The following is a 25,284-nucleotide window of genomic DNA, read 5'->3' on the forward strand; positions in this document are numbered from 1 at the left end:
TTTTACTCTTTAAGAGAAAAAGAAAATTCGGAAGTGAAGAGAATTTTAGCTTTTCAAAAACAAGGGAAACGGCATATATCAGATTTTTCTTGGAAGACTGTTTACCTGCCAGGAAAAGAATGTTGCCCAACTACGTCTCCATTCTGAAGGTGATAATCATTGAAGAAATCTGGACTCATGGCTCCTTCAGAGGCAACTAATCCATCTAGAAAGAAAGAAAATAGTAACTAGTGGAACATCTTTGTAGGGAATAAAAAGAAAATTATTCTATCAAGTAACACAATAAAAAATAATCTGTATATTTAATCCGGAAGAAAAATGTTACCATGACTTTCAGTTCTCTCTGGGAGTTCTTTCACAATGATTGGACATTTATTAAGTATCTACTATGTGGTAGTACTATTATATTACAGAGATGAATAAGACAACCTCTGCCTTCAAGGAGCTTATAGTCTTGTAGAGAAGACAACAAAAGATAAGGGGTGAGGTAGGATAGGGAGGGACAACAAGCCTTCCAGGCTAAGAAACAGAATGAGTAAGGAAATAGAAGAGACGTTAAATAGCATGGTTTTGGTAAAGACCAACACTCTAGTGTGTCCCACATTTTACACCCAGATAGCTTCATTTGTGTAGCATGATTAGGGAATTACATATTTCAAATAAGTGAATTTTTATATACGCAATGCTTGACACTTTAAGTGCCAAACCTTAAAACACACACACACACTTAGGTTAGGAATCCATGTAAATACATTTTACATTCCCTGTGCTTTTAAAAAGTACACTGAATATAATTTAAAAACTTCTTGATAATTCAATCTTCACTATAAATCTCAATTATTATATAGTAACACTCTAGGTTATTAGATATATTCGACTACCTATGCTACATGGCTACACTATGATGCTTTTTGAACACTTTTTCTTTACTTATAAAGTGCTCCTTTTCCTAAACCTAAATCTTTATTATTACCTCTTGTTGATTTTAGAGTGATACTACTTTCTCATTTGCTCCAATCTAAGGATCCAGATAACCTATTTTTAATAGAACTATGAACAAGTTAAGAATAAGAAGAATCTGAGGAAAAAAGATGTAGGTGATGGCTCCAGGGCTGTCCTATGCACAGAACAAATGTTTTAGTATATGGCTTGTGTAATTACCATTTGAAGAGCTCTGAGACCTTTTAAAGTTTCCTTTCCTGAAAGTATTATGGGTTGGTAAGTGACCTCTAGATAAATGTTGACCAAGTCGTATCCACAACATTGTTTATATATGTGGCACATAGTAAGCAAATTATTCAATCACCAGGCAATCATTTTACACCCACCACATGCAATAGTACTTTGCTAGGTCCTGTGGAAAAACTTACAATACATAATTTCTGTTTTCAGGAATTTTAGTTTAAGTGAAATATAGACACTTAAGATCCAATTAAATAATACATTTCATTAATAAATGATATACAACAGGAAGGGATATATGTACCAAATGAGTGCTGGAGGCTGAAAAAGCTATAGAGGGATTACTGTGTTCTGTAGGGGTTAGAACATCCTACTTGGGAAGGGAGGGAGGCAGAGGTATAACTGATTCGAGTATTGATAGACAGCTGGGAATTAAATGATAAAATCTGTTTAGGAGTATGAGTATTAAAAATCGAGTAGATGGTAAAATTAATAGAGCTGGGAAATGAATAAGTAAAAATAATTGGTATTTCCATAAGACTCCCGTACTACTCATTTGTTACATATATCCATTTGTTACATACCATATACTAAAGACCTGTATTATTCTTTGTTGTATTGTTAATGATACCTTTGGTATTTACCTTATTACTTTAGTAAATTTAAAATACTTAAGAGATACCTTAAAATTATGTAATATTTAGATCAGTTTCTGTGTCCTCTAAAAGTTAAACATCCTATAAACCAAAAGACCAGCTAAACACAAAAAATTACAAAAAATGCCAAGACACCAGAGATTGAGAGTTAAGTGGCTAAAAAAACACCTAATTTTCTATGGATCTAAGATTCAGTGAAAGTTTGGCTAAAATTAACAAGGTTAAGACCACAAAAATCAACAAGTTTCTCTGTTAAATTAAAACCAAATAATTGAGGATCCGAATTTAAGAAATCTGCCAATTTTAGAGGGACAAAGCTAAGTAAAATGCCAAAATAAAATGAATACCACACTTTGAAAATGAATACAAAGATATTCAGTATGCTAGTAGAATAAAAGATTCTAACACTCAGAAATATAACACTGAGATATAAATACAACCAAATAAAAATACCTGAATTAGACTTGAAAAGTTTATATTACATGAAACATGATCTAGTGAAGTGAACCAGATGAGGAAGAAAATAAATGAAAAACTGTTGTCAAATTCTCAAGATCTTCATTTTGATTCAGAACTCTCACTGTCTTCAAAGGGAAAAATGAGTAAAAAGGATAAAGGGAATACAGGGAACTACAAACGGGGTTATCATCAACAGAGATGAAACTAAAAAAAAATTCTGAGTTTAAAGGTTCAGGCAGAAATTTTATAAACCTAGAATACAACTAGTTTAAGAAATTTTATAAACCTAGAATACAAGTTTAGTAATACAATAAGCCAGATATTATGTGAATAGAGTAAATTTATACTTCTGAACTTAGTTTTTAATAATCCTAAGGCACTGCAATTCATTCAGTAAACTACAGCTTACACCCTGCCCTTTCATGACTTGGCAAAATTTAGGTAACTGATATATGAGCACTCATTCTTCACTAGAATGAGGTATAAAAGTTAACTTATGTCTTAAATCATCAACTCAAGCACTTCAACTTCTTTGGAACTACCTGTTTCTCAGCATTCTGTGTCCAAAATTAATTCTTTTATAGAAATACTGAAAAGGAATCATGTATGCTTGATTGCAATCATGTATGCAGATAAATCCAGGAGTGTCCTTCTCAAGCTCCTACTCTAACGTCACTGTTTCAAAGATAGCAACAAGGAATTAAGGAATTTCATGTAACACTTAAATGACCAGAGAACAAACAGAAGACAGCGATGATATATACCAGAGCACTCTGTAAGCTGCAGAGCATTACATACACTGAGTTTATTGAATTACATGAAAGCTTTTAGACCACAGTTATATAACACACTGCTCCGGGGTGCTCTAAGGAATGATGATAAATATGGTCATGAGTAAAATGGGGTGTGTACTGGAGCAAGAAGGAAATCAAAGCAAATGTACTGTAGCATAGGCAAAGTTATCAATTTTCTGATTTCTGAAACAGTTAAAAAACTGGCTTATACATATTGTGAATAAAGTAAAAAAATACGAAAACTCAGTAGCTTCTTATATATTGTTACTGAAATAAACTTTATTTCTAAGAGTCAAATGAAAACATAGTATTAGGCTCTTTGGTGAACTAGCTAAAAGTGAAATCATGACTGTGTGGGAGAAAACAAAGATCAATAGTGGAGAAAATGGCAAAAATGACTAAAATAGATAAATCATAACTTATTTGGCTACACCTGATAAGACACATCACATAAACACATAGGTAAATGAAAATTATGGTTTTACAATGATTCTGAGACAGAAACAAACCATTTTAAGCTTCATATTCTGTAATACAGTTATATGCTAAAAGCTAAGAATAAGATTCACCACAATTAATGAAGAACAACAGCAAAAAAAGTAAAAAGTCATTTAGAAATGTGTGGTAGCAATACAGCTTCATAAATTATAATATACTTCCTCTGTGGGTAAAAGTAATACAGCAAACAGCATCATTTTCATGACAGAAAAGGAAATTAGTAACTACAATCACAAGTATTTTAGACTAAGAAAAAAAATAATGGGAACTATAAGGAGATGTATAAGTAGATTCCTACTTCACGTAACGAAACGAAGATGCTTTTTAAAAATCATAGCAAGAAAGAAACAGATGCATTTTGACATATTTAACAGTTGGAAAACACAGAGGGGTATACTAATGACCAGGAAGTAGCAAATGCTATTTCATTTTTAAATAAAAGATAAGACCAGAGTATCACTGGCCATTTAGCTTAACCTCTGTGTTGAAAAATTACTAATGTTACTTGCATCAGAAGCAGCCTACAGTTTCTTGGAGACCCAGAGATGTAAATAAGATAGCTCAAGCATCCCAACAAATCTACAGTATTACAAATTTATCTGATGTTTCTGGAGGTACAAGTGGCACACAATAAAAGACAAGAGACTAGCACTATCCAGATTTCCATGATACATATCAAGAACACCACAGAGATTCATTTAGTTGATGAACTACTCACAAAAAATGAAGTAGGTAAAATAACAAACTAAAAACGTACCATGGCTTGATATGAGAAGTGTATCTTTAAACTCATAGCAATGTAATCTCTGCTGTCAAGTGTCTACCATATCATCAGGCTACAGGTATAAAAAAACAACCACCATGAGGCTATCTAATGATAACATTTCACTCCTCAAATGCTTAAATTTATTTATTTTTCCACCAGCTGTGGCTGTCTCTAAATTTAGATATATAAAAATGTGTACAGTTCAGATTTCTCACAAAGGCATAAGTTGTACATTTTAATTGTATCTCACAGAAAAATGCTACGATTTTCATTTTAAGAGATTAATTTCAAAGAATTAATTCTGTAAAAGTGGTATAATTTTTAAGAAATCTGTTCTGAAATTCTAATTGTGTTAAAACAACAAAGTTAAATACTGAGGTGGTTAAAAGTTTTATTTGTGTTTGGAAACTGCTCATTGATTCACACTGAAAAGTATCAATAGCTATCTATCAATTTTCAAAGCAAGAAACCTGATTCCAAGAAATTCTGATTTCTATTATCAAAAAAATTCACATCATATATATTCTACAGCATTTTACTTCATGAATATCTAACTAGGTAAGGAACAGCTGCTTGCCATTACTGAACTAAGAAATTCTGGTTGGTTGAAATTAATGATTTACTCCATCTGGTTTGAAACACAAAGTGTTATTTCATAACTACTGTAAAGTTCAATTAGGAAGAAATCTATTTAATTTTCAAAGTAAAGTACCAATTTTTCAGGATTCAAGTATCTATAACAAATATAAAAATAATGCAGGCTTATCGGCAATATGCACAGCATACAATTATGAAAACACACGAATGAATACATAGTAGGAAAAAAAAGTGAGCCATTAATTCAGATACAATTACTTTAAATGCTTTTTATTTCCAACCTGCTACAGATCTTAGTTAGAAATCCTTTCCTTCGTCTCTTCAACTAAATGACTTCAATGAAGTAATTAATATTGGCAACAGTGATACACATTAAGAGGCAGGATATGCAAAAACTTACCGTTCTTAGTACCAAAATCCCTGGAATATGGCAGGATAGCAGAATCAACAAGGGTATGTAAGATTTATGTAAAAATTAAATTTTACTTTGAAAATACTAGCAGAATTTAGAATGAAAAAAACTATTGCTATAAAATGTCTAAATCTTCCCAGACAGAGAGTCAAATAGGGGTTACTAGTTCGAAACTAAAGCAAAACCACTCGGAAAGAAAACACAAATTAGTAAATTATACATTTAAATAAATGCAGAATAGAGAAAAATATCACATCTTCAAACGGAAGTCAGAAATCTTGAAGATGTCATTTTAAGTTATACATTCTAGAGAGTAATAAACTAAGAGCAATTAATTTTCCTGGTTACAGCCTTTTTAATGGAGATGACATCAAAGAATAACTTGGAAAAAAATAATGGTGAGTTAATACATTTGCTTGGTGTATACTGATATTATGTCCAAAATAATTAGCAGCAGACCATTTACATACTAAAAGAAGTGCTTACAAAGCTTGGGAATGAGCAAGGTTGGCAGACAAAAATCCCTATTTATAGCACATAAACTATTTATTTCTGCTTTGGTTATCATCTTACCTGGGTTGTAGAAAAGGTCTGGTCTCTCGAGAATATCTCCTTCATGGATGTATGGCTCAATTCGATCATCACCATACAAGTACTGCTCACTCTCATCCATCTGACGACTCTCTACCATCTCCAGCCACTGAGAGTTATGCCAGCGAAACTTTTCACTCTGAATTTTCTTAGCCCATTCTTCATCATATTCCTATAGCAAATAGTCAATTATTTTTACGTAAGCTTATGAAGGAATTTCCTTGGCACTCAGATAGCAGCACTTTTAGCTTATAAGAAGAGAATTTGGGTCAGAGAAAACATTAAAAGTATCTGCTCAGAATTACTGTATACAGTAATCAATAAAAATCAATTTATTACATATATTAAAGACATCTCTGGATTACCAAATGCTATTGGCAATGGCAAAAACTGGAAAAGTTAAATTTCACAAATTCCTTATCTAAGTATTACTAGAATTTAGGTAAGCAACCAGACTTAAGCTTCCAAAGAATTTTGTGGCTATAATTATCATGGCACTAATGACAGGTGGTTAAGCATTAAAATTACATCTTTTGCTGTATCTTTTTCTCCAGGTAACATTTTTCAGTAGGAAAAAAAAAAGCACTATTAAAGTATTTCTCCTAAAAACTGAAAAGGTTCACTACAAAAAACAAATAGCAGAATTTAATTCAATTTTGTTTCAACCACAAAATAATAATGTCTTATTTGGTAATAATTATTTCTTTAAATATCTCCTGCTTTGACCATGAACTCTTGAGGAGCAACACTGTGGCTCATTCACTGTATCTGTAACATCTATTCACAGAGAACTTCATTGGTCAGTGTTTTTGAAGGACGAGGAGGCAAATTATTACAAAAGCTATAGCTGAACCTATCTAGCTCCACAGGTCATGGCTACTTCTGACAAGTTTATTCACTTAATTAATGGACAGTACCACTGATGACTTAGTTGGAAAAAAAAGGCTTCAGGTATTTCTTGTCATCCTAATCACGGGATTCTTAGTTTTAAGTTCCTCTGTCATATTTTTAACACTTTTGTTTATAGTTTTTTTTTTTTAAGTTGGAAAGGTGCCAGACAATACTACTGTCCTCCAATAGTTAAGATGATCACTATAACTAAGAGGTGGACCAAATACACATTTCAGTTAAATGCTGAGCAATTTTCATCCAAAGCTAACTAAGGCTCAAGTCAAAAACTGTCATCACGGCATAAATTTCTGGGATATAAGAATATGTATGAAATTTTATAAGAAATGTAATTATTATTATCAAAATTTTTCTTGTTAAATTTTGTTTCACATTATCAATATCTCTTAGCAGTGTCAGCTGTCAGACTGTGTGTTCTATACTGTACAACTCTGAAACTATATAGATGTTCCTTTTCAACCTAGGTTGGTGGAGGTAGTAGATATTTTTTGGCTATGGTACTGCTAATGGAAATTTTGCCACCAAATTATTAAGCTTTCATTCTTTCTAGTGGTTATCTATTAAAATTCCTAGTTGTCAGTTTATTTCCTAATGTAATTATTTAAAATTAAATTGTATAAAAGTTATAAATATTAATTATTGCATTTTACTTATTAAACATTTATTAATTCAACTGTTTTAGTAACTATTTAACAGAATATGCCTTATAATACCAGATATCATATTAGATCTGCATTACATACTGGAACTAATTGGAGTGGTACCGTTTCTTTCATAAATAGTAGTTTCACTTGGCAAGAGGTATAAAACTAACTTTTCATTTTGGTAGAAAAATTTAAAATTTGATTATCTGAATGAAGACGCAATCAAGGAAGATGACAGAAAGACATATGATTTGAATGTTTTATTATAATTTAAGTTCAAGCATGTTCCTGGTCGGGGAACAAACATCCCACATGCTGTGTGGTACAGCCAAAAGATAAAATAAAATAAAAAAGTAAATCCTTAAACTGCGTATCAATAAAAATGTATTTGGCTTAGTAAGTAATGCTCTGCACAAAGAAAAAGATTCACGCTTATTCTATGAATTATCATCTCTACCCTCCTTGTAAGATTTTACTATTCTAATATAATTATGAAAAATACACCTAATAAATGTAGAAATGTGTAATAAATAAGCTGTTTTCATCACAAACAATAGCCTTTCTAACTTAAGCGTTATTACCCTTCAAATTTATTGCAATGTTCTTATTAATGAGCCTATATACACATGCCTGAGTTTGGTTTTGTTTTTGTTTTTGCTTTTTTTAAAGAAACTGTCTACACTCCATTAGAAAGAAGTCCAAACACACAAACCAAAAACAGCCGTGAGAATCCATGGCTAGCTTTTGACACTAAAGCTTGATTTGTCAGTATTTCGGGAAAGCTGATTTTCCAATGCAGTGAGTTAGCACCAGATTTAGTAAGACTACCTTATACCAATCTAAATTCCTTTAAAGTTTTTGCCTTCCTTAGTTTGTTTTTCTTTAATCAGTTTATGACTGAGCAAATCCAGGGAACCAGGGCATCTCTTAACATTATAAGGCCAAAAAGTACAGTAGCAATGATATAAATTGTACTATTATTTTCTTTATTAAAGATAATTTTATTCTGATTTTCAGTATTTTTGTACTATAAAACCACAGGTTTACTTTTCTATGACTAGCATAGTAAGTAACATGTACATTTTGTTTACAGGATGACAATGAAAACAATAGGGTTGTCTTCTCAGTTCTTCAGAAAAAAACAAAAAGTTTCTCCCCTCAGTAAGTATGAAACAGAATATATTCTTCTATACCAAGCTGAGTAATTGTTTAGAATATAGAAAATTATGTTCTGTAAAAAATCCAACAATGATTACAGATTCCAACTACAATGAATCCACTACAATGGTAAGTGGAGTTTTCACAAAAGATGGCCTTGAGATTTAATAAGTACGGATAGTTTTTTTCACAGATCATAGGAAAGAAAATGGCAAAAAACCTTGACCAAACAGTATCAAGGCCTTAAAGTCTCAAGGCCTTAAAAATATTTGGAGTTTTATGATTATAAAACTACTTCCTTATTGAATGTTGAAAATTATAGAAAACATACCCTAATAACTTTACCTTAGATAGAACCACAATAAATACTGGTAAATGGCAGTTTTCAGTGACTTTCTTAATTCTAATATTACCAGCTAACTTTGGAAGATGTTTTAAAATATGCATTTTTAAATTTAGAGGCTAAGTATAAAACATTATTAAGATATTGTACTTGTGCCATAAAGGTTTGCTCTAGTTTGTGATAATGCAGCCTCAGTTATTCAAATATTTACCAAATGTAGCATCTTGGAATGAAGCATGTTATGAGGAACACAATATTTGTTTAAATATTTTCATTTCCTTTTCCTTAATAGCAAATTAGTTAGAATCAAAAGAGACAGAACAGTTTTGCTATATGATGTTGTACTTTCGATCTTTATGTTTCTGAAACTGATTATTATGTTCCAGATTTCTTGAAAAATCAAATATTTTCCCTTACGGCTGTTGAGGATCTATTTGGCAAGTGCAGTGAATTAATAGATTAGGACAGTGGTCCCAAGAATTTCAGATTTTAGAAAGGGTTCACAATGAAATTTGGGGGACTGATATTAAATGTAAATCAACTGCCACCTACTATTATTGTTTTATAAGGCCATTTTAAGATTAAAAATGTGAGAAAGACAATCTCAAACTAAAGATATACCTTCCCAACACTAAAACATGTTAACAACTTTACAACTCCTCCCCAGTCCTGGTCTCTCTCCTCTCTCTCCTTTCTCACTCTCTCTCTCTCTCTCTCCCACACACACTTTTTTCTTTTCCCTCTCTTTTCCATTTTAGTGAAAACCAGTAAAAGCTGTTTCATACCCCAGTGGACCAGAATTCTGGAATTCCTAGCCTCAGCTATCTTCTGTATCTATCCTCAATGAATACAGTTTAATAGTCCTGGCAAAGTCACAGTATCTTTGTGTCTCAGAGTCTGGATTTATAGGTACTAATAACGTGGTATGGTATAATACAAAGAACATTGGATGAGGGCCAAGAGACCTGAATTCTCCTTTGAGTTCTGATACTAACAGAAGCATGCAACCTTCTAAATGTATTTTAATATCTGTTGATCTCAGATTCTTCAATTGCAAAATGAAACAAATCTAAATTCTAACATTCCTTAAATAAAAATCTATGATTAATACCATTACTTCATAAAGCTGTTGAAATAACTATCCCTCGAAACTGAAGAATAACAGCAATATACAGAGTTCATCTTTTAAAAAATTACATAGCAACTGTAAATGAATATTCAGTGTCAAAATTTAATAAATTCAACATATATCAGCTAAAGCCAACTCCCGCTAACCTCTCTCCCTCAAATCTCTCCTTTCTGCTTATATCACTACCCCCTCATTATCAGAAAATAACTATGGGAATTCAGGGATGCCATAGCTCAAACAGAGCCAAGAAATGTCATCAAAATTTATCAAGCCGTTGTGGAAACACTCTAGGAATATAGTTCTTTTTTCTTCATTTTTGAAATGCTTCTTTTCACAAGAAGTGCACCCTGAATCACTGCTTTGGGACTTCGGTTTGTCTTGTATTTAAAGGTACACATGCTTTGTCTTTTATTTTCTTCTCAGCTCCTGACATGATCTTAAGCACTAGTTTTCATAAATTCTAAAGTGTCACAAAAGACTTACGGTTTGATCTCACATGGAATGTGCCATCCTTTTTGAAGTCCTATATCATTTTGTTTACTACTTAACCACTGAAACATTATGAAGCCTTAACCAGCCTATTATCAGAGCCTGCTCACTATCAGGAAAACTCTTTGTCACTGGCTTCCGTCACACCTTGTATCTGATTAACACACTATAGGGTAACATAGAGCTACATAGATCTGCTTTGTGTTCTAACATAACTGATGGAAAACAGATTTTCCTTTCTCCTTTAATGTGGCAGCCCCCTAATTGAGAATGCAATATGGTTTATTTAATACAATTCTTTATATTAAATTAAAGCAGATCTTGAGTCATTTAGTTGCTCATTAAGATTAAGGTAGCTATTAAAAAGATACCTTTTATATCTTAGAAAATACTTTTCCCAATGATATGTACATAACAGATATACATATAATTAAACACATATACATAATAGAGTTGTTGACTTTTATGCACATACTACCTGTTTCTCAATAGTGCTGTCCCAAATGTTGCTTTTTAGTCTTGACTACGGCATTTTCTAACCAGACCTCAAAGTACAATTATCTCTTCCACCTCTGTTTAAAGTACTGAGGAGGCTCATCTGTGTAATATCGTTTCAAATATCATGTTCACAAAGTAAACGATATAACTAAATGAAATTTATTTAAGGAAATCATGAGTTTTCTTTCATACTATGCTTTTTTTTTTTTTTAAATCCAACTGTTGATAATTTTAAAAAAACCAATAAAGTAACATGCATAATACTGGCAGGGAATACACACACATGTAACTTCTAACAAACTAGAAAAATATCTTAACTTTATCCCTTTCAGATTCATGCAATATAAAAGTAAACTCCAAAAGAGGGCTAACCACTAAATCCAATTGGGTTTATTTCACAAAGCTCAATCTGATTGCATGGAATTGAGAAATAAACACCAAACTTACAAATCTGAGATGAAAATTTGCCGACTGTAAAACAAGCAAGAACCAACTCCACCTGCTTTGGAAAGAACATTTAGAAGTTTCTGTCAACAACTCACTAGAAAATCCCTGCTCTGTGCCCCTAACCAATCTGCAAGCCAATTAAAAGTAACAGTTTTCTACCCATTTTACCAATTCCTACCCATTCCATGGTTTTGAAATCCTGTCCGGAAATAACCTGAGTTTTAAAGCTAACCCTAAGCCTAACTCTATGAAAGTTTCTCTATAACTTCTCTTTTCAAGATATTATAAGATATTTAAAAAAAGTGTTCTCCCTTGCTGGACACTTATTAATAAATCCACCTTTTCTGTCTGACACAGGCTTCCCCTGGTGATTTTTTGTGGGGACTACAATAATTGATGTCTTAGAGGTTACATATAAACCTACATTAATTTATCTCATTTCAACATGCCAGTCTTATTAAATATAACTTTGTCTATCCTAGAATGAAGATAGCACCTTGTTTTCATAGTTTAAAATAATTCCAGATTATTATAATACACACAATTTGCCAATGATCAAAATTAAGAGTTAAAAGGGAAAAGTTTGCCATTCAAAATCCCAGTGACGCAAACCTGTGTTAGTATCAAACCACACGTGGGCCTGTGGCTGGCTAGAAAGACAACAGACATCAATATTTTACCAGAGAACCTAGGTACATTCCCTTTTCCATAAATATCTTGTAGATACAATGTGCCATTAGTACAGAATATCTATTGATAGGGCCATGTAGTAGTACTGCTCCTGAAAGGCCAGTTCATGTCTAGATGACACTATCCTGGTGTCCAGATTATAAACTTTTAAATTCTAGAGACTTTGTGTTGTTTTTAATTCCCGGTGTCAACTTTAGTATCTGGAACAGTACGTGCTTAATAAACAGGTATTAAATGTTTGACAACCCAGTAATGTCAGGGGAGGAAATTGTTTACAATTGGGGAGGAATCTGAGGTTCTCAAATACTTCATACAAAGTTGAGGAAGTACTGAGGGATAAAAATCTAATTGGGTTTTCAGAAGCTCTCTATGTATAGAGGGTTCTGATCTTCCCTTGATGATTCCCAAGGCTTAGAAGAAAAATGGCAATGGTCAGTTGCTGTATAATTTCCTTGGAAGATGAGGAAGCTAGGCTCCTCTCTCCTTGGCTCCCTTCTGCTCTCTGCAGCTACCCCATTCCCTGCCTTCCAAAGCTATGTGTAAGGCCTAGTCAGAAAGGCAACAATTTGCTGATGAGGCCACAGAGACTGCATCACCAAACATATAATCCTCTATGGTACAAAAGTACTATACATACATATCTGTTTCAATTCACCCGTTGAGGGCTTGGGCCTAAATACATTAAACACTTCATCACTAATGTAACATTTCCATAATTTGGGGAACAAATACTTTACTGCAGAAGGCATATTTCCCTAAGGTTTGCAAGGCACCTAATTTTTTTTTAGTAGTATTCCATGATATTTGTCTTGAGTGCAAGAACTTTGTTTTCTTAAAGATAAAATGCCTTAAGCCACAAATATTCCCACTCTTTCTATACTTTTTTGATCTTTTTAATATTATAGCACATAGCCATGCCAAAAATACTCAGAAATCAAAATCCAGTAGTAAAAAAGTCTTAAGAGATTATCCACTTCCATTCTAGGCAGGTTTCTAACAAACTATTTTAGAAAGTTGGTTATTTAGCTGTTACTAATGTTAACTGGACAGACTTCACAGTCTCCCTTGACAGCCTACTTCTAGCGTTTCATCATTTTTGCTGTGTCTAATCAAAGTTTCTCCTGTTTCAAATTAAGTCAATTTCCTCTTGTTTTACTCTTTAAAAAGATTCGGACAAGCAAATAGCACCCTGAGTCGTGATCAGTAATAGAGCCTGAGCTCAAAGAACCAAAGAATGGCAGCTATGTCCCAAGCAGACCTGAGAAGCAGTCTTATTACTGATGCATTAAAATGGTCACTCCTCAAATTTCTTCCCAATAAGGAGGCCCAGCAAACCAGGAGTATAACTGATCTGAAGTTATCTGATAAATTGAGTCCAAATGCAAATTAGTCACCACATATTCAGAACATGGGTAATTTAACACACGAGGTACTTCTATACTAGCAAAGGTAGCTTCTTATTTCTCTACACTGTCCTAATCAAGATCTTTCAGCAAATTGCCCTATTCAGTTAACTTCCCTGACATGAAGTCTTAAAATGCCAAATTTGGCCATTTTGCAGAACAATCTTAAAGTAAACTACAAATAGAAATATGCCTGGCCAAAATATAGACTCCAAATAACTTTTCCGAGTTAAAATCCAAACTCTGAACAGATTATCTTCTTCCCATATCATTTTAAAAGTTAAAATAAGCAGAAAATAACATAAATAAGTAACTGTACTAAGGAAAGGGAATGCTGATCCAGATATTCAATCTATATATAAACTTCACAACTAGATGTGAATTTTGGTTTAGTCTGAACAAAACATATTGAGTGACCACCATGTGGTAGATGCTTCATATGTATTTTCTCTAACTTCTTTAATCCTCAGAAGTGTCACTGTAAACCAAATCTTCAAAAAGTTAAATAAATTGTCTGAGATTATTCAGCAGGTGAGAGAACTAGAATCAGTTGTATTCTAAATGCAATACTCAACTGGATCAAGTTGCCACTTCATAGAGGTCACAAGTTGAATCTAAGACCAGAATCCCTACTCAACTGAGAAGAGGAGAAAAATGTTTTGAGAAGAATCCGCTCTTGCAGTTTCCTATTACCAAGCTAAAATTGAGCCAGGACCTTGAATCCTATAGGTGTATAATAGCAGAAAGGTAAAGAAACATTCTTCTAGCAGACCATGGGATGTTTCCAGAGTCTGGTGCCCATCTATCAGCTGTATGGGACTACTTCTTCTTTTCTAAGAAACTTAGCTATGACTATGACTCAGTTGAGCACAGCATAGGACTTTCAGATCACATGAATAACTCATATGTGAATATCTTTAAATATTCTCAGTTTAACAACTCTAGTGTTTCTGAATATCTTTTTAGACTTAAGTTTTCCAAAGTATGAAATGAAGCCATCTAAAATTACTTGGCATCACATCAAATACTTACTTTGTAAGTCCAGTGTAGAGAGAGATATAGATTAGGTGAACCTTCTGATTACTTGTTCAAATTTGTTTTATACTAACTCACATGATCAGACAGCATCTAGGGAACCATATACAGCTAGCTGATGTATCACCAGTTTCATTTTGCTGATTCTTCTTCTTGGATGTCCTCTTATTCACAAGGCTTTTTCTGAATGCAATAATCTAAAATAATTTTCTTTGTTATTTCACATTTTAACTCTGACTAGGATTTATAAGTTTTTGCAAGGAGGGTAGGATTAACAAAGTAAAATAAAGACTAAAAACGTTCATTGGATTTAGAAAAATGAAGTTCAAGGGAACTTTCGTAAGCACCATTTCAATGCAGTAATGGAGGCAGAAACAAGAATTGGTAGAAAGGAGACAGAGGAAGGTAGAAAGGAGGATGGGGAAGTGGAGAAATTAAGGAAGAAATATGTAGACATTTTTTTCAAAATGTTGATTCTAGAGAAAAAGAGAGAGCTAGGACAGGAGACACAGGGTAGGGATAACTCCTGTTTAAGATGCGAGACTTGAGCCCAGAGCTTAGAAATAATTGGGAATGAAAATTTTATCTTACAACAAATATATTCATATTTTACAATAAATATTTTTATAAGACCAAGCTGGCCTATCTAAGCTGATCTATCACTAACTTACATTCTAAACCAAACATACTGAATACATAAATCTAAACATATTTTTACCTTCCATCTACTCTTTCTCAAAAGAAGGTAATTTTAAAAGTATGATAAAGGCAATTCATAACAGACTGAGTCTCTCTCCTTTCCTCATTGCTTAAGGTACGATGATCAGATATTGAACTTTAAGAAGGTTCTTACTTGTGCACTATATACTTTATATATGACAATAACATTAGTGATCTCCTAGAAAATAGTACACGCTCCATGAAACTGTTTATAAACCCTGTGACCAGTGGCTTATATGTATAAAACATCTTGGTGAAAGAAGGATTTAATATGTAAAGCTTCCCTATTTTAATTTAGATATCAAAGCTAAAATGTCAATGTACTGATTTAGTTTTAAACCGGTAATGATATACTTGGTCAAATCAAAAAACAGATGATATCAAATAAGATGAATTTCTGAAATAAAATGCAGGAAATTGACCAGAAAGTACCTGGTGGTTATCTGATTTTGTAATGAAACCATTAGCACAAATGCCAGCTTAGAGGATTTCAAGGAAGTTGTTAATCGATTCTTTAAGTTGCTTTTCTGATCCTCTGAAAACACTTAAGTTAAACTTTGAAAAACTACTGAATAGGCTATATGCAAGAAATTTTTTACAGGGTGAGTCAAAACAAACAGTGCAAATCCAGTCCAAAGAACTAGGTTGTACATGTGTGTATGCCATAGGTGAAAAAAATATTCAAAGTAATCCAGCATCTAGCACATCCCAGGTACAAGGGTCAAGTCCAGGCAGAAGGGCAGCATGATGTCTGAAGAAAAGTCTGCACAGTGAGCAAGTTTCTCATCCAGGACTCAGATTATCTCTCTGATCAAATTCCTACAGTTAGATACACTTTAAAAACTTCTGAAGTCATGAATAACATTAAAATTTTGGGATGTTGCATCATTCGAAAGCAACTTACAAAACAAATCTATGTATACAACAAAAATTATCAAAGAATTGAAATAACAGTTGATACAAGATTCGATCTATTAAAAACATTTCATGGCCAAACTGCAAAGTTGACTGTGTTGACTTTTGGCAGAACTGTCATCAAAACACCTGCTTCTCTGCAATAATTTTTCTGAAAAATAAGTGATTTTGAGATGACATGTAGACCAGATCTAAAACTCTGAATATGTATAAAACCTCTTTAAGTAAGGAGCGTATATGTAAAGTTGAAAGTGAAAGGTCTTAAAATTGTTTAAACAGTGAATTTAGTCACTGACAGAAGACCTAAATAGGCATTTCTCCAAAGAAGACATACAGAGAGTCAACGGACACAGGAAAAGATGCTCAACATCGCTAATTATTAGAGAAATGTAAATCAAAACTATAATGAGGTACCACCTCACACCAGTCAGAATATGGCCATCATTAAAAAGTCTATAAATAACAAATGCTGGAGAGGATGTGGAGAAAGGGAACCCTACTATACTCTTGGTGAGAATGTAGCTGATGCAGCCACATGGGAAACAGTATGGAGTTTCCTCAAAAAACTAAAAACAGAGTTGCTGTGTGATCAAGTCATCCCACTCCTGGGCATATATCTGGACAAAACTGTAATTCAAAAAGATACATGCACCCCCTATGTTCATAGTAGCACTATTCACAATAGCCAAGACATAGAAACAACCTAAACTGTTGACAGATGAATGGATAAAGAAGATGTGGTACACATATACAATGGAATTCTACTCAGCCATAAAAAAGAATGTAATAATGCCATTTGCAGCAATATAGATGGACCTAGAGATTATCATAATAAGTGAAGTAACTCAGAAAGAGAAAGACAAATACCATATGATATCACTTATTTGTTGAATTTAAAAATATAACACGAACTTATCTATGAAACAGAAACAGACTCACAGACATAGAGAATAGACTTGTGGTTGCCAACGCAAAGCAGAGTGGTAGAGGGATGGAGTGGGAGTTTGGGGTTAGCAGATGCAAATTAATATATATGGAATGGATAAACAACAAGGTCCTACTGTATAGCACAGGGAACTGTATTGAATATCCTATGATAAACCATAATGGAAAAGAATATTAAAAAAAGGTATGTATATGTATAACTGAATCACTTTGCTTACAGTAGAAATTAATACAACATTGTAAATCAACTATACTGCAATCAAAAAGTAAATTTAGTATCATTACATTTTCTAAGCTTTACCAAAATTCAAATTTTGCTTACATTGAATGCAAAGTTCTAAACAGGTGTACAATGTCTTTTTCACGCCACAAAAAAAAGACTATTATACTTTATGTAGGTAGAAAAATTACTTACCGCTATAATATCTAATGTATTATCACAGACTTTTCGGATTTCATTATTTTTATCATGCATCAGATCTATGAGATATGCTGGAGCCTCTAAATAAAAAGTGGTTAAAGATACAACTGTGTTTGAGACTGAGGCTATTCAACCATGTTAAGAGAATACTGCATTTCTCTAAATTCAAATGTTAACCTAAAATTTAACTTCAAAGTTTAAAATAAAATCATTAATACAAGATAACCATAAGTATTTAATATTTCATTTATTTAAAAAACACAGATAACAGGGATGAGAAAGGAAAAAAAAAAGCTAAGGTAAGGAAAACAGTGCCAGTAAACCTCAGAACCTACAAGGCCATATTTTTGAAAACATGAAAATTGTGACAGTAACTAAAGAGGGAGCTCTAGAGCCGCATAGCTGTAAAACTTTTTTGACTGAGCTGACTCTCCAAAAAGTTTAGAAAAATTAATTTCACACAAAAATTCACATGTAAAAAATTTCATACAACAGAAAAGAATCATAGTTAAATCCCATATATGGATATGGTTATTAAAAGGAAGAGAAAACATAAGACATTGTCACAAAACAGATGAACGCTGCAACCCTAATATTTCAAAAAGGAATAAAAGAATTTGAGAAAGTAATAGATATATATGAAAGAACAATATGAATCAGAATTATAAAACTCAGAGAAACACTTCAGGAAATAACCAAAAATAAAAGTAAAAATCATTTCAGATATATAAAAACTAAATTTAGAGTAATGCAATAGTAAATAAAAGCAACAGATAAAACTCTGAGTTAAACAGAAGGTAAAAAAGAAGAAAATTTGTAAAATTTTAAGAAATGAAAAGAGATTAAAAAGATTAGAAAATGACAGATTAAAGATGGGCAAAGAAGATCCAACATAATAAAAATTCCAAAGAAGCAACCGAAGCAATAGAATTGAACAAACACTATCAACTACAACTCAAGAAAACTTTCCTAAAACTAAAAAAAAAAAAAGAGAGAGAGAGAGAGAGAAAACTATATACCGAAAGACTATATTTGCATACTTGGAAAAATCAAGCAAGGGTGATGAATACCAAGTCAAATTCTAATAAAACTACTTGGCTTTAGAAAAACCCAGAAACATCCTTTGGTCTTTCTGGCAAAAAGATTGAGTCACTTATAAGGGAAAGAAAAGTAAACTGTCATCAGACTTTATGACAGATAACTAGTAGACTATAGACCTCTCATTGGCAGTAATTCAAGGTGGAAAAATACCTTCAAATTGCTGAGGGAAATAACTGGCAATCTAGAATTCCATAGTCTGCTAAATTATTATTAAAGAGGACAAACTAGTTACTTTCAGATACAAGTATGTTTTATTATTCATAAATGTTCCCTAAGCAGTATAAGAGAATGTAATTAATTATGAAAGAAAATCAATGCAGAAAAGTAGAGGAAATGAATTCAAGAAAAAACAGTAAATGAGGAAATGCATTAACATACTATAAATTCTAAATAAGCTCTGGTTTTTAAAAAGTGATAATCAAAATAATACTTTTAAAATGCTATAAAAATTTTGTTATAAAATGATGTGAAATTATTAAACTAGATTAACAACACGGATGACAGAAATGGAGACATTAGACTTATAAGCAAAAAAGGAGATATTCGTTTAGAACTTGGTGAGAATGCATGTTGAAATTTAAGTCTAACACAAAAGAAAAGAAATGGAATGTATAAATAACAAATAGAAGAAAAGGGAAGGATAAAGAAAACTCAAATCAATAAACCTCAATGAACCTGAAAGAGGCAGTAAAAAAAGAGAAAGTTATAATTTCCAATACTTAAAGTTAGTCTTGGTTAAAACTATTTGAAACAAAGGTCACAAGTTTCTACCAAGAAACTCTAGCACCTGTGTACAAGTAAATGACATTTTCTGAGGCAATGATTATAATGCCAAAAAAATTTTATCAAGTTTCATAGCAAGTGGCAAAGACAGAAGTTAACCCAGATCTTCTTACTTACTTTTTTTTTTGGGGGGGGGGAAGGGATATATTTAAAATGTAGAAGAGTATACACAAAAATATAGCTGTGCACGCTCAAACTCACATTTAGAAAAATCTGTAAAGTATATGGTGTTTATTGCCTCTTTTCTCTACTAGAATGTAAGTTCCATTGGTCTATTTTGTTCACTAAGGTATCCCCAGCTCTGAAAATGTAAAAAGTGCTCAAAAAATTTGTATTTAATAAATAAATAAATAAGACCTACTCTACATACTACCCATGGATTTTGTGAAGATAAGACGAAAATAAAATTCTTAGGAAACTCTCAGAAATTCTCATGGGGAATCTAGAAGTATCTAGTCAAGTTTGGATTGTTTTATTTTCCATGCTGCAATTATTGCTGGGATTATATGAGAATTAATTATTTTTATAGCACTGGTTCTCAATTCCTATGAGTTGTGCTGAGAGCCATTTTTAATATTTCAAACATCTTAATATGTCATATATTTAACGAAAAAAAAATGTCTATACCCGCATTTCAAATGTCGAGCTTCTTTCATTCCATTAAAAATTTTATCAAATAATGTTGATCAAATTTTCTAACTTAAAAAATCAGAAAAAGCAATGATTTCCTGCCTAATAAATCTTTATTTAAAATATTTAAATATATTGGTTTCATAGAGAAAAATCACAGTAAAATGCTTAAAATTATGATGAAATATCTTAACAATTTTAAACTGTGACAAAATATGAGGCATATTCAAATATCATTGACATCAACAAAAATCCTGTCTTTTGAAAACCAAAACATTAGGCAAAAGCAATTCAGCAATCTTTAGCCAATGTTAAGACATGGACTAAAGCATCAGATCTAAGTAGTATTCATTGATGCTTTTGTAAAAATTTTAATTCAGCAGATCTTTTATCTCCCATTCCCACTATATCAACATGCTATATTCTTCAGAATAATTATTTTAAAAGTATTGACTTAAGATTCAATGGCTTAACAAAAATTAAACTTGGGAGAAAATGAAAAGAAAGTTACACTGAGCGCTTCCTAGGTGGCACAGTGGTTAAGAATCCACCTGCCAATGCAGGCGACATGGGTTTGATCCCTGCTCCAGGAAGATCCCACATGCCGCAGAGCAACTAAGTCCGTGTGCCACAACTATTGAGCCTGCACTCTAGAGCCCGTGAGCCACAACTATTGAGCCCATGTGCTGCAACTACAGAAGCCCACGCACCTAGAGCCCGAGCTCCGCAACAAGAGAAGCCACGGCAATGAGGAATCCACGCACCACAATGAAGAGTAGCCCTCACTCACAACTAAAGAAAGCCTGTGCACAGCAAAAAAAGACCCAACACAGCCAATAAAATAAATAAATAAATAAATAAATAAATTTATTTATTTATTTATTTATTAAAAAAAAAAGAAAGTTACACTGAGAGGAAAAAATCAAATGGTAGTAGTGGTACTAGTGTGAGCTTCGGTAATGAGGTACTGAGAGTACCTTTAAAACTGACCAGAACAGAGACAGCAACACTTTTTCACTATGTGTCAGGAACTTGATACATACTTTAAATACTTCATTCCTCTTTAGTCCTAAGGAAAAAACACTATGAGATGACATGTAAACAAGGGGCTGTCTTCCAAAGAAGTTACCCAGAAAAAGCTATACTTTCAGTTTAGTTTTCTAATATGTGTTTGTTATAGTGTCTTCTGGAGTTATATAAATCTTCTCTACGTAAAATATCCTTTTAGAGATTCTCAACCCAGAAAAGCATATTAAAGACTCCAAGAAGACCCTGTAGTAAAAATATCTGTTTAATTTTAACTCAGTGTTTCCCAAACTCGTTTATCACAGAATCTTTTTTCATTAAGCAACTATTAATTCTAAAGGAATATGCTCCATGGAACACAGCTGAAAAAAGTTAATTTATTCCAACGAAGTTAACATTGCTCAAAGTGTATTTGGAATTTATCCTTCTGGGAGAGTTAGTTTATAAGCCACATTTTAAAAATATTTATTACTTTATGATAAAAAGAGTTCTCTCTAGTGAAGCTGTTAAAGCAAAATAGTATCTGCATTTTGACAGCCTTTATCAAAATGAACATTTCTCAATTAAACTTGCTTTAATCAGACTTGACTCTTGGAGACCTGATATGATTCCAGAAATTAAACTTGTCCTGAAAACCAAGGCAATTTTAATACTTAAAGCATGTGTTATTGGTTCTGAACACCAGAGGAGCCTCAAAATGTTTTGAGCAATGGCTCATTGCATAAAAAGTATCCCAATTAAATTTTAAAATTTAAAAGAGCATTAACCATTTAGATACACGAATTCATTGATTAACCAAATTCTAATCACATGACAGGTATAATGTTAAGTTTTGGGTATAGATAAAGATGAGGAAGACAAAGCCAGTTCTTGAGCTAGAGAAGCTCAGAATCTTTGGGGAGAGACAGGCATATAATACATAATTTAAAGTACTTGATTAGAGGTGAAAATAAAGAAATTACTCCCAATGGTAAGAAGGTAGGCACAGGATTAGAAAGGCTTAACTGGGAAGATGGCTTAAAAACTTATCTTTGATGAATTGGAGACTGTCAGGTAAACAAAACAAAACAAAGCAAAAATAAAAAGGAGAAAAATGCATCTGAATTTCACAAGGCATACGAAGAGGCAATAAGTTATGACAGGGAGGGTAATGTCTGATAAATGATGAGAAATTTGGTATGGTAAGAGAAATTGTGTATTATAAGGTTAAAAGGCAACTTTGGAAAAATAGGTTAAGGTCAGGTTATGAAGAGTTATAAGCAAAACAAAAGAATTTAAATTTTTCATATGGGTAAAGATGATTTTATGCAGTATTTGAAAGCAGATTTTTTTTCTGTACATGAATAAGCAGACCAGCACAATTTAAACAAACAACCAACCAACCAAGAAGATTCAGCTTAGGTACCACATCCACTGCTAGCCTTTCATGACATCCCCAGACTTGGTTTATATATATCCTCTCCTGTGCCCAATGTATATACCTTTATGACACTGATTACACTGGATTTTAATTTTATACTGATTTACTTACATAGCCTTCCAATTAGACTATAAATTCCTTAGTATAGGGACTGACTTTTTTATATGTCCAGCACTTGAAACACTATCTATTAGATGGTCAGAACTTGATAAATATTTGCAGAATAAATGAATAATTAATTATGTGTAGTAAAAGAGAGAGCAGACACAAAATTTTCAACTAAGGGACTCGCTGGGTGACACTGTTATCCACCATGAACAGAGAGGGCAGACTTTTTGCGAGGTAGCTGTTAGCAATATTGAGTACCCTTTTGGATGCAATAGTGATAAAACAACAATTTCTGAGTATCTCTCTGTGTTGGGAACTATTACAGGTGATTTAAATCCACCAATACTGACAGCAATCCTATAGGAGGTCTTTTTATTTTAATAATATTATGGCCATTTTATACATGCAAGATTATATGCTCAAGGAGGTTAAGTAACTTATCCAAGGTCCTGCAGCTAGTAAGTGGTAAAGGTAATTTAAAATTAGGGCTATTTAATTATAATGCTTTATAGGCTATGCCATACTATCCCCCCTTAGGTAGGTGGAAGACATCCACGTGGCAGTCAGCAACAAATGCCTGGGACTCAAGAAAGAGGTTTTGAAGATATCAAATACTTACTAGCATATAGCTAGTAGCTGAAGTCATGGGAATAGCAGACGTGTTTTCCCACGTATAGTGAATAAGGTAAGATTAAAAGAGGATTAAGGATAGTCCTAGGAACCTGTGGCATTTAAGTTATGTTAATAGAGAAGGAAGTTATGATATACCTGTTAGGTTTCTTAGGAAACCTGGGGTAAATAGCTTCTATGAAAAATAGCTTGCCTTCTAAATTATTTCAAAGCTTGATATTTTTTTACAATATTTGAACACTTGCAAGAAAAAATACCTAAATATGCATCTTTTCTGAATATGTGAAGTGTCATTATCTATGGTAAACAATGAAAGGATACGTGTTTCCTTGATTATGACATCTCTTGTGGCTTGGTGGAAAACCATTTGGTAGAAGACATAAATTATCTGACACACAAATTCATCATCTTCTTGTTGAGCTGAAAGGAAACAGAAAACTTCAAATAAAAGAATACCGTTATAAACAAAACTGAAAAACATTGAGGGGAAAAGTGCAGAATGAGAAAAACTAAAGGTGACAAGGAGACAGGTAAAGGACAATCAATTTAAATAATTTATAATGTATGGGTGGCATATATCGTTTATGTCTTAGGTGTTTTTTTCTAAATTACATGATGATGATTGGTCAGAAAATTTCATAATACATTTTCAGAAGTTTTACTAAATTTGGTTGTGGTTAAACTAAATAGGTTAAATTACTTTGAAATACAAAACTAAAAAAGATTTTGAAGAGAGAAATTATATCATCTCTGAGTCCAAACCACACTACTTGAAACTGCTCATCTCAAAAGGTTGTATCTAGGAAGAACTGAGAAACAAGACAGGTTAAAGAGAATAGTAACAGTGCTTTTATGTAATTTTCACTATATTTTGCCACTAAAAGAAACTGATTAAATTAAATTCTAAGTCCTTAAGATGAAACGGCAACACTTAACACTACCGATGGGGATTTTTTTTTTTTGTTCCTCATAAAAAAATTCTTTAAATAATTCTAATCTGTAAAATAAATCTAGTTCTACTTTGTCTCTATAATGACCTCACATGAGAAAAATGGTTCTTAAAAAATTACACCTTCTAAATTCTAAATTTTGAGGAGAAATTAGACTATTATAAATAGGTATTTTTCTTTGTTGAATAATGCTAACAAAACTAAACTTTACTTATTGGTATGAAGTAATAAAGTAATTTTAGTTCCAATCTAATTAATTATACTAGTAAAAAGGAATGTTATATAATTATACAAACTAAGAAATGTTTATTATCATAAAAAGAAGACAGAATAGCAGATGGCCACTGATTAATATATGTAATGGCAAAAGCAAATACTTACAGAAATACTTGTAGAAAAAGACATACTTATAGAATTTTTAGGTACTGGTTATAAAATCTGATTTAATAACAGTTTGCTATCAACTCGTGGCAACAGTTCAGTGCTATCTGTTAGACAAAGATTTACAGGTCAACAGAGCATCCAACTAGTTGTGTGGAATGAACTGTGGTCCCCTCAAAGTTCAGCTGTTCCAAGGAACTTTCCTCACTAACTTGCCAAAGTACCACTCTCTTAGACTACTTGGGTTAAAATTTTATTAATTACTTTCTTGGTGTATACTGTTGCCTTACTTAACTCTAATGGTTTTAATCTTGAAAATCTATATATTTCATAAAAAGAGAAAAATACATACAGCCTTTGCCTGCGATAACCACATGCCAGAGAACATTAAAATACAGTAAAACACTGAGCTGGCTCTGTTAGCTTCTCTCTCAGTTATAATCAATGTGGGACAGCAATTCAAGGGCAAATCCTCATTCTCGTTCTGCCAACTACATTGTTTTTACTTTCACCTCCCAACTACTTAGTCTTTTAATTATTTCTAATCTGAAAAC

General features: G+C 32.5%; 1 protein-coding gene across 3 annotated transcripts in view; it reads right to left on the reverse strand.

Annotated features, from left to right (window-relative positions):
• The window catches only part of KIFAP3 (kinesin associated protein 3), a 151,016-nt gene that overhangs the window by 40,343 nt on the left and 85,389 nt on the right, over nt 1–25,284 (reverse strand). For all 3 annotated transcript variants that reach the window (XM_057726674.1, XM_057726676.1, XM_057726675.1), the window contains 4 exons: nt 23,721–23,819; nt 17,696–17,781; nt 5,938–6,127; nt 106–205 (listed from right to left, as the gene is read on the reverse strand). In XM_057726674.1, coding sequence (XP_057582657.1) covers nt 106–205; nt 5,938–6,127; nt 17,696–17,781; nt 23,721–23,819 — 475 coding nt within the window. The remainder of the gene's footprint in view (nt 1–105; nt 206–5,937; nt 6,128–17,695; nt 17,782–23,720; nt 23,820–25,284) is intronic.

Source organism: Hippopotamus amphibius, chromosome 3 (genome assembly GCF_030028045.1).
Source record: "Hippopotamus amphibius kiboko isolate mHipAmp2 chromosome 3, mHipAmp2.hap2, whole genome shotgun sequence".
Taxonomy (NCBI): Eukaryota; Metazoa; Chordata; class Mammalia; order Artiodactyla; family Hippopotamidae; genus Hippopotamus; species Hippopotamus amphibius.